This window comes from Vombatus ursinus, unplaced genomic scaffold (assembly GCF_900497805.2).
Source record: "Vombatus ursinus unplaced genomic scaffold, bare-nosed wombat genome assembly UNPS02011700.1, whole genome shotgun sequence".
In the NCBI taxonomy this organism is placed as follows: domain Eukaryota; kingdom Metazoa; phylum Chordata; class Mammalia; order Diprotodontia; family Vombatidae; genus Vombatus; species Vombatus ursinus.
In genome coordinates, this window is record NW_020951478.1 from 1,769,871 (window position 1) to 1,786,957 (window position 17,087).

Below are 17,087 nucleotides of genomic sequence, written 5' to 3' on the forward strand. Positions count from 1 at the left end.
CTCTCTCTCTCTCTCTCTCTCTCTCTCTCTCTCTCTCTCTCTCTCTCCCTAATTTCATATAGATATAGATAGATATTCACACAAACACACATACACACACAAAACATGCACACACATATACTCAGACATTTATATTTATATACATACATATATTCATACTAAACACCCTTATATTTAATCTAATTAAATATTGCATTTTTTTTACCCCTGTATGCAAATAGTGCTATGGGAAAAGTTTTTAGTCCTAGGCAACTTTTCCAAAAAACAAACAAACAAACAAAAATACACACATGAATTCAGTGAAAGTCCCTATCCTCACAGTAGATTAAATGAACAAATCCAAACAAATGAACAGATTTTTTTTCATAGACCAAATAAGGACACGAAATCTTAGATTTCTGTCAAAACCACTGAAAATAGTGCAGTTTTTCTTCTTACTAAATAATTTTGAGTGTACTTTAAACAGCATGTAGATATTTGTTTCATCTATTATTTTGTGGAAATAGGTAATGACAAAGAGAGAGGAACATTAAAAAAATACTTGAATCAGGAGACATTTGAAGTCTAAACATAGAATTATACATGGTCAATATGATTGAACTATGAGGGATTAGATGACAACGTGGTACTTCAAAACCAGAGGCCTCAATGGTCTACTGCAAGTTATTTGATATATCAATAGAGACTTCATGTTTTTTAACATTTTAACCTAGTTTAAGAATATGAAACATAGGTATTAGAGCCTCTGAGATCAACTAGTCCAATTCTTTCATTTTCAAGAAGAAAATGAAGTCTAGAGAGAAGTGATTTGCCCAAGGTCACATGGGTATTCATTTGCTGAGTCAGGTTTCCAATTCAAGCAATCCGAATAGAAGTCCAAGGCTTATTTCTTTTGTGTAATAAAAAACAAATGAACCATAAACTCCATTAGAGTGTCATCTTTGCAGTTCATCTACAGAACATATTAAATCTCTCATCAGCCAAACATCTGCTATGCTCTACACTCCTATACTGATACTCTCATCTTCTCTATTCACATCTTTTTTGAAACAGACCCTTTCATCAACCCTGTTACAAGGAAGGTTTCAGAGCTTATATATATAGAAAAGCAGGAAGATAAAGATCATGTCTAAGAGGTCATGTTGTTGGTCCATGATTTCCATCCTGAAGTGAGGGACAGAGAGTAGTTGAAGAGATTAATAGGTTCAAAGAATTTTGGAGCTAGAGGGAATTTTGGAGGTAAGCTGGTCCTATTTCCTCTTTTTAATCACTGGAAATCTAAAGTATGGAGAAGAAAATTATTCAAGATGCTAATTAGTGATAGGCAAGCTAGAATCAATGTTATAAAATGAGATTTTGTATATATATACATATATATACATACATATGTGTATATATATAGATATATATATATATAATGCAAACCTTAATGCTCTATCTAAATGTTAGTGATGATGGTTATGATGATGATGTCTCCTGACTCCCAGTTCTGTATCCCGAGGTGAAAAAACAAATTTCTTTTCCTGCTCCTTTGAAGACAGGCCTTCATGGTCTGACTTCCTCTTTTTTGAGGTTTTGCAAATTACATTAACCTCAGAGACAGTAGTACCCAAATATAAATATAACAATGCATTTCAGGGTTAAATATCAGTGATTTTTGCATTATCTCAATAACTGTATCTTCCCATAAAAAAATCGAATTGATTACAACTACACCAAGACCTCAAAGAACAGTCTTTGCTTGCTCCAGAGGTCAATATGTAGAGTAAATTAAAGAGAAAAAATGCCTTTGTGTCATGTGCACATAGATAGATAATAGAGAAGTATTGATATAAAGGAACAGATGGAAATATAGATATCAAGACAGATAAAGAAGAAGATGCTTTAATAACTAGGGCAGTCCAAATATAATAGTTTAGTTGTGTCACTTGAAATATATGAGTAAAATCTAGATGACCATTTTTTAGGAATCATTTAGAAGGGATTCCATCATTGGGAGTGACCTAGATATCTAAGAACCTGTGATTCTGTTATTTAGTGATTATTAGCAAAGGCAATATTGAAAATTGTGGGCTGAAACATAATGCTACCTTTGGAATTGAAAGATGAGAGCTAGTAATGTGGGTCATCCTCTCAGTTCTGACACAGGAGTACCACAAGGAAGAGGAGAGGAGGGCTATACAGGCTGAATACTCATGCAATTAAGGGGCTACTCTATTTTGGGTTTAATTGATGTTTCTAAACACTGTTAGGTGGTACCAGGGTTTTTCATCCTTCCTTCACCAGATTTGAGACTCCAATTCATATGACATGATTGACCATGTGTCTGTCAGATGGTAATTGATAGTGATATCAGTGATGGTGATTCATGGAAATGCAGGGTGTGGAGATGGGAAGGACTTTAGGTAATATATAGCCTAGTTCCCTTTATCTTACAGATGAGCAAACTGAGGACTAAAGAGGTGAAATAATTTGCCCAAAGTCATACACTTGGTAAATGGCCAAGTAGGAGTAGAAAATGGACTTTCAGATTAAGTTCAGGTTTATTTGCACTATACGTACACACACATGAGTAAAGAGTTTACCTTTTTCCTAGCCTGACTATATTAATGCATTCATTTGATACATAGTTGTTGAGCACCTACTATGGACAAATCACTATGGAACCCAAAGGTGACTTCCTCCCTAGCTTGAGTCTTACACCTTTACAAGAGCAGTAAGATTAAAGGAACATTGAAAAGTGCTTCTACATAGCCTATTTCAATAATTCCTCTAACAAAGGTGGGGAAGGTCCTGCAATTTTAATAATGCAGAACTCTTGGGTGAGGAAATGCCCTCTATCAATGTAGATATGTAGCTTCAAACAAATTTATAGAAAATGAAGAAACAGTATAAAAGGAAGTTTATCCTGACAACCAGATAATGGGAGGGAGAAGAGGGCTCATAAATTATTCCATTATTTCCTTAGTAGAAATGTTCTACAAACTGATTCTTATGGTTTCCAAACTGATTTTATAACTTACAGAGTTTTGGGTTAGGTCCAATTGAAAACAATGATGTCAAGAGTCAACAGGATAGAGACAGTAAATATTGTCAAATGAAAGAACTTTTTGCTTTTAAGCAATTTTTGTTGATACCAGACTGTTTTTAATATTTATTTTTTTACCTTGCCCATAATGGGCTTTTTACTCTGTGTTATTTTCATTTTCATTGCATTCTGTCATGAATAGCTATGCAAATAAAAGGATGTTTGGTGAGAAAGCAGCTTGCAAATGTGCCATTCAAAAAATAGCTTCCTTGATTTCATGTGAGAAATCTGAAACAGAAACATCATTCTCAGTTTGGCTCTTCACTCTCTCCTTCACACAGGATTAAGACAAAAGGAAGGGGCAGCTAAGTGGTGCAGTGGGTAGAGCACCAGCCCTGGATTCAGGAAGACCTGAGTTCAAATCTGACCTCAGACACCTAACACTTACTAGCTGTGTCCCTGGGCAAGTCACTTAACCCTATCGCCTAGCACAAAAAAAAAAAAAAAAGACAAAAGGAAAAAATAATTAAAACAAAAAATAAAAAGCAACCTTCTCATTGCCAGGAGAGCAGTTTATCTTTTTTCCCTGTGATGGGGCTTTTAGAACTTTGAGATGTGTGTGTGTGTGTGCGTGTGTGTGTGTGTGTGTGTGCGCGCGCACGTGTGTGCACGCATGTGGGTATCCCCGCGTGTGTAAAGTCCAAACTACACAGTACAGAGCTACATAAGAGTTGTACTGAATCTATGAATATGTAGAGACTATTTTCCTACTGAAAGGTCTATATTAGTGAGTTGAAGGAGATCTTGGGAAATCTATCATTTCCATTTGAAGAGATTCTCTCGAAACACTTTTATCCACTGGTGCCTAAAATAGTGCACATGTAGTAAGAACTCAACACTTATTAGATTGACTGGTAAGTGATTGTCTCAGAGGTACAAAGAGTAAATGAACATAGGATCATAGATCTAGAGGTAAAAAAGGACTATAGAAGCTATCTATTCCGACCTACTCACTTTAATTTTTGGAAGCTGAGGCCCCAAGAGATGAAATGACAATGTCACCTAGGCAATGTTTGAACCCAAGTCCTCCTAGGCTCTTTCTTCTATACTACCAATCATTTTTAGTAGGTCTTGCTAAAATCTGAAATTCCTAATTTGTGATACCAGCACTTCCACCTCTGGGGAAAAGTATCCAGGCAACCATCTACTGCAAATCATTTCATAATTATGTAACTGCATTCTTTAAAATGTGAAAAATAAGGATGCCATGTCAATTTTAGTAACAAAAATGAATTGAAGAACTCTGGACCACCTGAAATCTATGTATATGTGAATTTGCTCTGCCTGATATTTAAAATGAAGTTATGTAAAGTCCAAGAATATAACTCCCACCACTCTGATGACAATGTTGTAATAAAGCACTGTTTCTGAGATTGCTGTCACAGGTTTCCTGTCATTTCAATATTCCCATGAAAACATAAGCTCAGCTGGACTGTTTCTGCAGATGGAAAATGGTAATTAATGGTTAGAAAAGAGCCTTTTCCACAGTGAAAATATCAAATTTCCACCTGATTCAATTCTATTCAATAAATATTTATTTAGCACTTATGAGGACTTATGTGATTTTTTTTGTTCATTTTCATATACAAATGTGTAAGTACTTTTATATTTTTCTTTTCCCCTTAGAAAAGAAAAATGTTTACAAAAACTACTGTGGCTTAAATCCATACTCATAATGATGTATCTTCTGAAGCAAAATTGTTCACATTTATTTCCTAAACATAATCTGCAGCTACCTAACAAGCTGTCACCTGAGCCCCAAATAATTGACTTGAACCTGTTCTCAGAATGAATTGATTCTTTCAGTAGTAAAGCATTGATTCAGTCATACTGACTTTCTTTGTTTTTCTCACAAATGGTACCCCATCTCCCATCTCCCATCTCCATATCTCTGTACTAGCCATCTCCATTCCTGAGCTATCTTCCCATTTTTCCTCCATTTCAAAGAATCTCTTTCTTACATCAAGACACAGCTAAAGCACCACATTCTCCAGGAAGCCTTTGTTGATTCCTTCAAATGCTAGTGCTTTGCCTCCTTAACTACCTTATATTTATTATTGTTACATTTATTATGTTATGTATGTATGTATATGTATATATATGCGTGTGTGTGTGTGTGTGTATCTCCCCCAGTTAAAATGTCACCTCCTTGAGAATAGAACTTATTCATCCTTTGTATTTGCATGGCCAGTGCCAGTGTTTTGTACCATGCCTGGCACAGAAAAGCCTCTTCATAAATAGTTATTGATTGATTGACTTCTCCCTATTTCTGGCTTCTGAAAGAGAAGAAACAGGAAGAGAGAGATGGATTTGTGAAGAATAAATTGGAGAAACATCTCATGCAGGTAACTTGGAGAGGTCTAGAAACCTAGCTCCATGGGTTTAGACTAGTTTTTCCTTAGAGGGAATTGAAGTTGTTATCATGATTTAATTGGCTCAGGGTATTAAGGATCAAGTAAGTCACTGATGTCACATCCTGGTCAAGTAAGTACAAAAACAGTGAGGATATGAGGGGCTGGAGTTCCTCCCTCAGGCTCATGACTTCAGATCAAGGTAATAACCATCACCTGGAGAACTGTACTTAGGTGAATCAAGGCTGCACCCTCAATGAATATTCTTTCTTTTCTCTGCAAGTCCTTCCTTGATATAGTTAAGTAAACTTTTTTGTTGTTGTTGAGTCCTTTATAACTTAAAAGCATTTCATTTCACTCCAGTTCTGAAACAGGGATACCCAGATGTTCTGAAACAATAATGATTTTATATACATGTTAATGTGTTGGATCTCACTCTTTCTCTGCCTCTGTCTCTCCATCTCTCTCTGTCTCCATCTCTCTCTCTCTGTATATGTATATGTATATAATATATCTATCTATCTATCTATCTATCTATCTATCTATATCTGTCTGTCTCTGTCTCTCTCTCTCTCTCAGAGATGCTAATGACTTTTTGCCTTATCAGAGGTGATAAGTCTATTCTTCAAAAAGTGATAGAACCAACTAGGGCAGAGGTGGGCAATCTGCAGTCGAGGCCACATGTGCCCTCTGGGTACTCAAGTGTGGCTCTTTGACTTACTCAAAACTTCACAGAACCAGACACTAGCTATGTGACCCTAAGCAAGTCACTTAACCCTCTTTGCCTCAATTACCTCATCTGTAAAATAAGCTGGAGAAGGAAATGGCAAAACACTCCAGTATCTTTGCCAAGAAAACCCCAAATGGGATCACAAAGAGTTGGACATGACTGAAAATGACTGAATAATAACAAATGCCAATAATGAAAGAAGGGAGCACTTGTTCTGGTGCCTCGATGAATTCAAGTCATTTTGCACAGATGGTCTTTATCTATATGTATAAGAACTAGCAAATGTGGCTGATGAATCATCATCAGAAATATTTGAAAGATCATAGAACACTATAGAGGTATCATAAAATAGTGAGAGGGCAAACAACCCAATGTTTAAAAATGTGAAAAAACTGAGCATATAACTATAGGACGATGAGCTTGACTTTTGTTCCTGGGGCTTTTCTAGAAGTGATAATTAAAGAGATGATTGGTAAACTTCGGAAAAGTTAAATGTGTACTACAAAGAGCCAACCTAGTTTCATCAGAAACCTGTCACAGTATTCTGATCTCATTTACTTTTTAAAGAAGAGTATTATATTGGTAGCTGAAGAGAACACTGTGGATACAGTATACCTAATTTTCAGCAAAGATTTTGTGCCATTATTGGGGAGAAGATGAGATGTGGACTGGATGATGGTACAATTAGATGGATTCAGAAATGGTTGGAAGCTAATAATGTTTCAATGTCAACTTGATAGGAGGTCTCCAGTGGAGAAAGAAACCCAGAGATCCAGGCTTGACCTTGTACTTTGCAATATATTTTTTTCAATGATCTGTCGAAACCCATAGATAGAACGCTCATTAAACTTGTAGATGACAAAAAGTAGAGAGGGATAGCTCACACATTGAACAACAGAGTTGGTATCCAAAGGGATCTTAAAGGCTAGGAACCTAATAAGATGGAATTCAATTGAAAAAGACATGAAATCAACTTTACAAGTTCAAAATAAAGATAGCATAGTTAGCTATTTTTTTTTGAAAAAAAAAAAGATTGGAGGGTTTTAATGGATTGGAAAGGAGATGGGCTAGGAATAAACAGTGCTTAGTATGTATCAGGCACTGAGCTAAGTGATTTTTTGCAAATATTATCTCATTTGATCCTCACAACCACTCCATGAAGTAGGTGCTATCATTACCCCCATTTTATAGTTGAAGAAACTGACTTTCCCAGGGTCTTACAGTTAGTAAATGGCTGAGACAGGATTAGAGGTTAGATTGTCCTGACCCCAGACCCAGAACTCCTTCCCCTGTGCCACCCAGCTGCCTCTTAAATTGAACTATGATTGAAATGCAATGTGCTCCAGAAATGTGATATGACTGCTATCAGAGCTAATATGATCCTGGGCTATGCTAAAAGAGGCATAGCTTCCAGAAAGAGGGAGGTGATAGTGCCACTGTACTCTGCCTGTGTCAGATCTCAGCTGTAATAGAGCCTAAATGGCACCACAATTAATAAGGACATTGATGATGATGGTAACTAGCATATTTATTAGCACCTACTATGTGCCAGGCCCTGTATTAAGAACTTTTTACAAATATTATCTTATTTCATCTTTACAACAACCCTTGGAGATAGGTACCATTATTAGCACTATTTTACAGTTGAGACTGAGATAGATAGAGGTTAAGTGATTTGCCCAAGGTCACACAGTTAATAAGTGTTTGAGGCCTGATTTGAACTCACGTCTTCCTGACCCCAGGCCTAGACTCTATCTACTGAACCACTAGGCTGACAAACTGAAGAATGTCAGGAAGCTAGTAACCAGAATGATGAAGGAAATTGAATTCATGTCACATCAGTCTGTCAGCAAGCATTTCTTATATGCTTACTATGTGCCCAAGAACTGTACTAACCAACAGAGATACAAACAAAGGTAAAAACATGCTTCCTACCCTCAAGGAGCTCACATTCTACTGGGAGAAACAACAAGCAAATAACAACATACATAAAAGATCAATTCAGGGTAAAGAGAAGGTAATTTCAGAGGGAAGGTATACAAGGAGGCCTCTTGCAGAAAGTAGAATCTGACCTGAGTCTTGAAGGAAACCTGGGATACCAGGAGGAAGAGGTACAGAGGGAAAGCACTTCAGCCATGTGAAACAGACAATGAAAAAACACAGATTTGGGAAATAAGTGTCATATATCATGAGGAATAGCAAGAAAATTAGCATTGCTGGACCATAGGGAATGTAGAGGAAAGTAAAATGTAAGCAAAGTGCTAAGGTAGGAAGGGGCCATGTTGGGAAGGCTTTAAAAGCCCAAACAGAAGTTTTTATATATTATCCTGGAGAAAGCTCCTGGAATGCATTGAGTCAAAATGTGACATGGTCAGATCTGTGCTTTAGGAAAATCATTTTGATGTGATTTGAAGTGATCCTCCACTAGGTGGAGGAGTGGGGAAAGACTTTGGGCAGGGATACTAACCAAGAGTGTATTGTAATAGTCCAGGTCTGAGGTTATAAGGGTCTGTACCAATGTTTTGGCCATGTGAGCATAGAGAGGAGACATAAGAGATATTATGAAGGTAGAACGTGAGGATGAATTGAAGGGGCAATGTGGCTACCTTGAGAGTTACGGGGTTCCACCTTCTTGGAGGTCTTAAAGCAGAGATCAGATGACCACATGTTGGGTACGTCATGGTGGGGACTGCTTTGCTGTGTGGTTTGGACTAGACAGATGATATCTCTTCCAACTCAAATTCATGATTCTATGATTCTGGTGTCCTGGTTTTCTACTTGGTTGCCATAATTTCATTTGTCACAGAAAAATGGCCAGAACCAAATTTCCCAAAATAATAATAGCTGTCATTTATATGGCACTTTAAAGCTTGCAAAGTACTTTACAGACACTACTCATTTGATCCTCACTATAGAGCTATGAGATAGCTCCTTTAAGCATTATTATTCCTAATTGTCAGAGAAGGGAATTGAGGTTCTAAGAGGTTAAGTGACTTGCCTATGACTTCACAATGAAAATTTTTTAAGTCAAGATTCAAACCTTCCATGTTGTTCAGTACTTTTTTTAAAAACCTATATCATGTCACTATTTTAATATATAACCCTGTGACATTAGTTACATTTTTCCCAATGCAATGACATAACAAGTCTATTCTAGTCTAGCAGTCACTGCAATTTGTAGAAGTGTTACATATATGGTCTTTACAACCTTTGAGAGAGAATATGAGTCAGTCAGCTTCCTAAATCAAAAATGTTACTCTATCTCTCAGAAGAGCTATTACCATTTTAACCTAATGAATTAGAGATATGCTATGAAATATTTGTGCATTAATTATTAATCTACTATGATGTTACATGGATGGAATCAATAGCAAGGACTCTGCTCTAGAGGTGACAATGTACTTAGCAACCACAAAGTCTGCTTACTCATGAAAATGAAACAGAATAATCGTAATTTTGAAATCCTCTTGCCACTGTCCACCACACAAGTAGTTAGCAGAAAATAACTTATGGAGGACTTCCTTTATAGCTAATGGATAAAAGGAGTTACCTGGGCAGTTCATATGGATTGACAGCAACTCTGGAAGTGTGGGTTTTGAGAGCCATTCCCATATCAACATCAAGTATCTACTGAATATCAGCACTGGGCTAAGCCCTGGCTATGTGACAGACAGATGACACAGTGGATAGAGTGCTGGGCTTGGTATCAAGAAGATTTGAGTTTAAATCTCACCTCAGAAATTTCCTAGCTGTGTGACCTTGGGCAAGTCATTTAACCTCTGCTTGCCACTGCAGAAGAAAATGGCAAACCACTTCAATATCTTTTCCAAGAAAACTCCATGGACAGAAGTCCATGTAGTCACAGCTATTCAGACATGACTGAAATGACTGAACAACAACAAACCATAGCTGTAGAAAACGTGGTCTCAAGGAATTTCCAGTTGCTACCCTCAGGATCATCCCCCTCCTTGGGACAAAAGTGGCCACCAGGACCAAAAAGAATGGTACAGTGGCTCTTTTTCTCTATCACAAAGGGCACATTTTCCACTCCTAACTTTCCCATATAAGGCCCTAATGATTTTTCATATTGCTTTAACCTATATATCTCTAATTATGAAGGCCTAGTTGCAAATGCTAAATTTACTAATATTAAGTTGTTTTTGTTTCCTTTTAAAATTTCCATTAAATAAAAATAATCAATAAATGAAAAGTCAGATTGATTTCCCTAAAGCTATTATATCACATAACATTTCTTCATTTCCTCCTCCTATTTTTTCCTTTTATTTCCCCAACTCCTCATGGTAGACTTAATGTATAGGCACATTACACATTGTTAATCTGAATAATATTGTTTTGCAGTAATGTTTGTAGTATATTAGGACCAAATCAGAAGGAAAGTGACAGAACCCTCACTGTAAGAACACCCTTTGGTCAGTAAACCAGGGTCCTATTCATAGCATTTTTCCCTACTCCAACATAGATCCCCATGCAAACACGTACACACAGATGGGCACACCTAGGAACATGAGAGAGTTTGAATTAGAATCAAGTGGTAGTGTTACATCTTTGGGAACCCCAAACCTGTTAGAATGATAACAGATTAGATGAGTGAGTCATTCCAGAGAAAGAGGAGATGGCTATACCCATATAGGACTTACATCCTTAAAGCATACAGGAAGAGGATGTAGATAATAGAGTTTAAAATGTGTGCATTTTTGAAAGATCAGATCTAATGTTTCATTTGGTATAGATAACTACCAATAACAAACCTCCCTCTACTAATGCAGATCTACAATTTCTAGTGTTGGAGAGTTTACAAGAGTACTGAGATATTAAGTGGTTTGCTTAGTGTCATACAACCAAATAGCCTAGCCTACGTAGGCTGAATCCAAGTCCTGACTGATGCCTGCTTTTTATCAACTATGAGGGCTGTTCCTCTGAGAGCACTAAAGAAGCATAAAATCCTATTTGAGGTCAAGGTGGTTTGGAGTGGGTTAGGTTATTTCGGGAAGGGGTTGAAGGGAAAATTCAGGAAGATATAAGGGAATAACGATCATTTAACCTGGGTAGAAGCTTGAGAGGTAAAGAAGAGGAGGAAGGAGAGCCTACTTGATCACTAGGTCAAATTCACATCTGGATTTCTTCAACATGTAGGGTTTGTTTTAGTCCACTAAATAAGTCAGAAAAATAATGTGAATGTTTCAAATGTATTTTTATTGATTCTATATGGGGCAAAACCCAAACAAAACAAAAAAATATGTTTTAGGTTGCCCACAATCCAAAGCATTTGCATTTTTATATGCAAAGAAAACTGTTTGCTTTGTCACCCTGGAACCAAAGGAAATACAATTTAGGAAAACCTACTTCTATAATTAAGATGTAGTTTTCCCACTTTCAACATATGTGCAATATACTATCTTCAGTCTATGTGTTATATAAACAAAACACTCAGAGGAAGACCTCTTTCTCCTAAGGCACTTACATCATATTCCTCATTTTGACCTAATATCTCCTGGGAGTTAATTCAGTTGTTTAGAACTCTGTGCTAATATACCAAAGTCCAATGTAGCTTTAATGTCCCTATGGGCCATTATGACTTGTAGTGTTACTTGCTATAGTTTATCCTGACAGAGAAAGGTTGCAAAGAGATAGTGAAGGCACTGTGAGAAGGTAGGAGAGTAGCAGTTGAAAATCTTTGTAAATTAGTTAATTTAGAAGGAAAAATAAGCTGTTTTTCTAGGATAACTGCTTAAACCTAACAGAAGACAAGCTTTGATAAAAAACAGAACACTAAAAGTTATTGAATACTACTCCCTGAAGATATGAACCTGATATAACCCAATAGTATAAAAAGATAACAAGATAGTAAGGATCACAAATACATCCTATCCTTAAGGAAAATCACAGGGTGTCCAAATTGCAAATTCTAACAGCTGAGACTCCAAAGTTCAACAAATGCTTAAAGAAATGAAAACAGTGAAGAGAATATCAACTAACATGATTGATGGGACAGAGGAGCTAATGTTTGAGGACAAACTTGACAACATAACTTCTTTCTGGAAAAAAATGAAAATTTTTGTATGAAGGATATACAATCGTTGAAGGCTATAGATGAGGGACACATGGACTTTTCACACAAATTCAGGTATACTAGGCTTAAGGGAGTATCCCTTCATGGTTTACAAAGGTAAATCTAGAACAATTTTTTACCCAGTTTGCAGCAAACTTAAACCTAGACAGCTTAAAATAGAAATAAGTTTAAGAAGAGATTACTAATTTTAACAGAAGGTAGATTAATGTTAGAATGCTAAGGAAATTTAGTATATTTTGGAGGATTTGTGATTTACTAGGCAAGTAATTTAACCTCTGTCTGTCTCAGTTTCCTCATCTGCAAATTGGGGAAAATAATAGTACCTACCTCCCAGAAGCATTGTGAGAATCAAATGAGATAATAATTGTAAAGGGCTTAGCATAATTCCTTACACATGGTAGGTGGTATAAAAATGTTAGGTACAATGATGACTATGACAACGATGACGATGATGATGATGATGATGATGATGATGATGACATGTCTAATCTTTTAAGATAGTCTCAGTAATTAATAATCTTGCCCTCTAATAAAATTATTCTTAGTACAATTCCTTTATTTCCTCATAGTACTTTGCCTGGTTCTCTCCTGTGCAATAATTTCATTATCCTTTTGTATCATAATTATTTGTTTAGGTGTCCCCAAACCCCACTTGTTTGTAATTTCCTTGATATAAAGGACTGTATTATATCTATTTTATCATCCCTAGCATATAGCATAGAACCTTTTACAGAGTAGGTGTTCAATAAATTTTTGTTGAGTTTAAGTGAAGCAAATATTTATAGAATAATATAAACATACAGTATAGAATTGAGTAACTAGACCAGTACAACACTTCTTATATATTCTTATGGTCATAGATTACATATCTGGCTCTTACCAACTATTTCCCAGATGTGTGATGTTAGTCATCAAAGCAGTGAATAGGAGAATAAAAGTGTTACTTATTTAGTTTCTCTTTTAAAAGACATAAATTCTGACATACTATAGGAAAGGAAACATTTATATAGCACCTGCTATGTGCCAGGCACTGTATTAAACACTTAAAAATATTATCTCATTTGATCCTCACAAGAATCCTGGAAGGTAGGATACCCCTGAGAGGTAAGTGCTATTATTGTCCCCATTTTACAGATAAGGAAACTGGGGCAGAGAGAGGTTAAGTGACTTGCCCAGTGTCTCAAAGCTAGTAAAGATTTGAAATCATGTCTTTCTGACTCAAAAGCCAATGCTGTATTCACTGTACCACCTAGCTGTCCCTCTCTGAATTTGCCAGATTCCCCATTCTAAATTGTAAGCACCAGGAAGGCAGGTATTATGGTTTATCTTTATATATCCTACATTCCTAGTCCAGTGCCTTATCTGCATCAAGAACTAAGTGAATATGTATTGATTTTAATCGCATGGGATTTAATGGTTCTTCACAGAGCTATTTTTGTTCATGTTAGAAAATAATTCTCAGGACATGCTCTATTTATAGAAGTTATTAACCTAGAACTTCATTTGCAAATGGCAGAATATATATATATATATATATATATATATATATATATATATAAACATTGCCTAATAGTTTTCCCCAGGGCTTAGAACATAAATGACAAACTCACTTTATAAAAATGGAAAATGGAGCAACTTTGAACTCAGCATCTTAACTCTTTTCCATATGTTATTACATCTCACTTATGATAAAATAAATAGCTTTAGCACTTTTATATTATGAGCAAACTCCCCCCTTTATTTTCTTTTATCTAAAATCATTGAGTACTGAAGGATGTGATTTTAGAAAGTTTCCATTTTTTTCCCTAAGAATATATACTGTAATACTTGAATACTTGAAGACACTGAGGGCTCTGTCAATATGTGGGAATTCACTCCACCAAGAAAGATCTCAGTTTCTCTAGGCTTTTAATAAGTTGCAGTGGTCACCTTTGCAAGGACAAGAATCCATAGTCAAATTAAATCCCTCTTGACACTCATAACTTGGAGGGGTGTTACCTTCAAGGGCTTAATATAAATTGCTTTTGTTAAAAATCTCACAAATAAAGGTTCCTTTCTAGAAACTTGTACAAATTTATGTTTTTTTCTATATTTCTTGTATTCAAGTACTTGTAGTATTTTGATAAAACAGCATTTAGTACACTCCTGAGTTATCAATGTAGTACAGATTCATAGCATAAAATTGTACACAGGCCTAACTCCCTGCCTTTCATTGTCGAAATACAGAACAATATGAAGAATGGCTCTTTAAGATATATAACAGATCAAATTTATATAATGTGAATAAAATCATATGAGGGGAAATAAAATGCTGGGCCTTTTTCTAATACAAATTCAATGATATAAAAATCTCTATATTTAAACACATTTTAGCCCCAACATATAAATAGAAGTGCATAAATTATTTTATCCACAGAGGGAAATGCCGAGTTTCATTTATTAGATTCACAGGGACCTTGGAAAACCACCCAGTTCTTATTTTCGTTTTCAAAGTTAATCACATTTAAACAAATAAAGAGAGAGAGAAAAAATCCTATTTTAAAAGTCCCTTTATATGAAGGATGTTCCATATTGCATATCAAACATGCTTTCTCCATCTGTAGGACTCAAATTGAAGTGTTGATATCTTGAATTGAGTGAATGAATTCAGATTCAACTAGATAACTTTCCCTTTCCACCTCCCTTTACTCTATCTTTCATATTCTAAGTAGCATCTTAGAAAAAAAAACCCCAAACCATGAAAAGTAATGAATTAGACTCATACTTTCTAAATAATAAATTTCCCAAATAAGATAAACATGTATAGTACTAGAAAAGTTTTGAGAAAGAACCAAATTGAGAAGACACATGATTTCTAAGTATTCTCAATGGGAAAGATAGTCACAAAAATGTAAATTTCTATCATGGCTATGTGAACGAGAAGAAGGAAAAACAAAGTGTTCATCTTCCATTTAAAAATTTTCTACCTTAGCATGAGGTGCTTCAGTTTCAAATTAAAAGGTGCTGTGAAACAAAGTGTAAGAGAGATTGGTGAGGGTGTGGGAGGCAGAGGAAGGAAGAAGAATGATACTGATTACTATGAATGTTTCTAATTTAAAATAAGGTTCATGGGGCTCTAACTAAAAAAGCAAATGAATAGAATTATTTTAGGGGTGACATTATAACCCTTTGAATATTTTATCCTATTTTTAAAAATGCAAATAGTTTGGAAAGATTTGTAAAATGGTTTAATTTATCCTCATATGATCTTAGAATTGATAAAAGTAAAAAAAAATCAGAAATTTTCTGCAGGTTAAAAAAGAAAATATTATAATTTGCAATCCTAATGCTTTAGTTTACATTTCCAGATTGCCATATGGAAGCAGAAAGAGTTAATTTGTACACTGCATCACGGAGAGCAAATATATTCAAGGCTAGTGAGGAACCTTGTACAATTTTTTTTTCGCTTTGTTCTGAAATATCTGAATACAACTTAGATGTAAAATAGCCAAACATTATTTTAGGCTTTCTTATGTCTCCAATCCCATCCCTGAGCAATGCAAACATCATGGTAGTAAGACATTTCCAGGATATTTTCTAGAGTAATACATTTACCCAGGACCCACGGTAATATCATCCACTCGACGATGGTTGGTGGTGGCCCCTGCCTGTTCAAGTCTGACCTGTCAATATGTTGAGAGGCAAGTAGCAGCAGGAACAAAAATGTCAAATAGGATGCAGTGTGGCAGATAAACTTGATAAATGGTTTCCTGATGAAGAGTCCAAGGGGGCTTTTGGGGGCTATCAGGTAGCATACAGAGAAGACAGGGAAAAGAAGTCCTATGATGACGCATGTCAACATCTTCACTGCCCAGTGTCTTCTCCTCCAGCCTGGGAACTCATCATACCAGCGAGATGCAAGGAGCTGCTGACAGTTCGGTTGGGCAACAAACTGAAACAAGAGAGGAAGAGAGAGAGGGAGAGAAAGAGGGGAAAGAAAAGTAAAGTCGGTATCACACCAAAAAACTTTTATCTCATCACTTAGATCATTGACCAGGCTCATAAGTCAAGAGGCCCTTTGCAGCTTAAAATGCTTTATCACTCATTGTGGCAAATGGTTGCTTTCAATTCAGTTGTTTTCAATTCAGATGAATGATTATCTACTTGCACAAAGTGCTGTACTTGGCACTGGGGATAAAAAGACAAAAACAAAAACCAAACAAAAAATACCTTGTCCTCAAGGAACTTATATTCTTCTGTCATAGATGAAGTTGAGAGCAACATAAAGAGGTATCAAACATGGTGCCTACTCTCAGAAGGCTTATAATCCAATTGGGAAAATAGGACTTCCATATAGGTAAAGATGATGAGCAATATTTGATAGCAAATGATTTGGGCTGGACCAAGCACTTCAACTCTGATCTATGGTCCTGTGCTCCTAATTGAATATTTAACTGCAACTAGGTCATGCCTAGGCTTATCACAAAGCATTCTAATCATCATCTTGTCATGACAGACATGGTGCATATGCCCTTCTATTCTGGAAATAGAAATCCAATTGAGACTCTCAGTTCTAGAAACATACGTCGATTAATTGCTCTGTAACTCCACTCACCAGTTTCTCCATCACTAGACTAAAATACTTCTTCCTGGCTACCATATCTCTATATGTGTTTTATTTTATTTTATTTTATTTTTTCCTATTAGAATGTCCTTGGAGACAGAGGCTTTCTTGCTTTTTGTATTTGTATCCTCAGTGCTTGACACAGTACCTAACAGTAATAATTTAATAAATGACTTTTCATTCATTCATTCATTCATTCATTCATTCATTCATTCATTCATTCA

The 17,087-nt window shown here is 35.8% G+C and overlaps 1 protein-coding gene across 1 annotated transcript in view; it reads right to left on the minus strand.

Moving 5' to 3' along the window:
• TRPC4 (transient receptor potential cation channel subfamily C member 4) overlaps positions 1–17,087 on the minus strand; it is a 225,919-nt gene that overhangs the window by 44,848 nt on the left and 163,984 nt on the right. Inside the window, 1 exon segment of the mRNA XM_027856922.1 lies at positions 15,855–16,191. Coding sequence (XP_027712723.1) covers positions 15,855–16,191 — 337 coding nt within the window.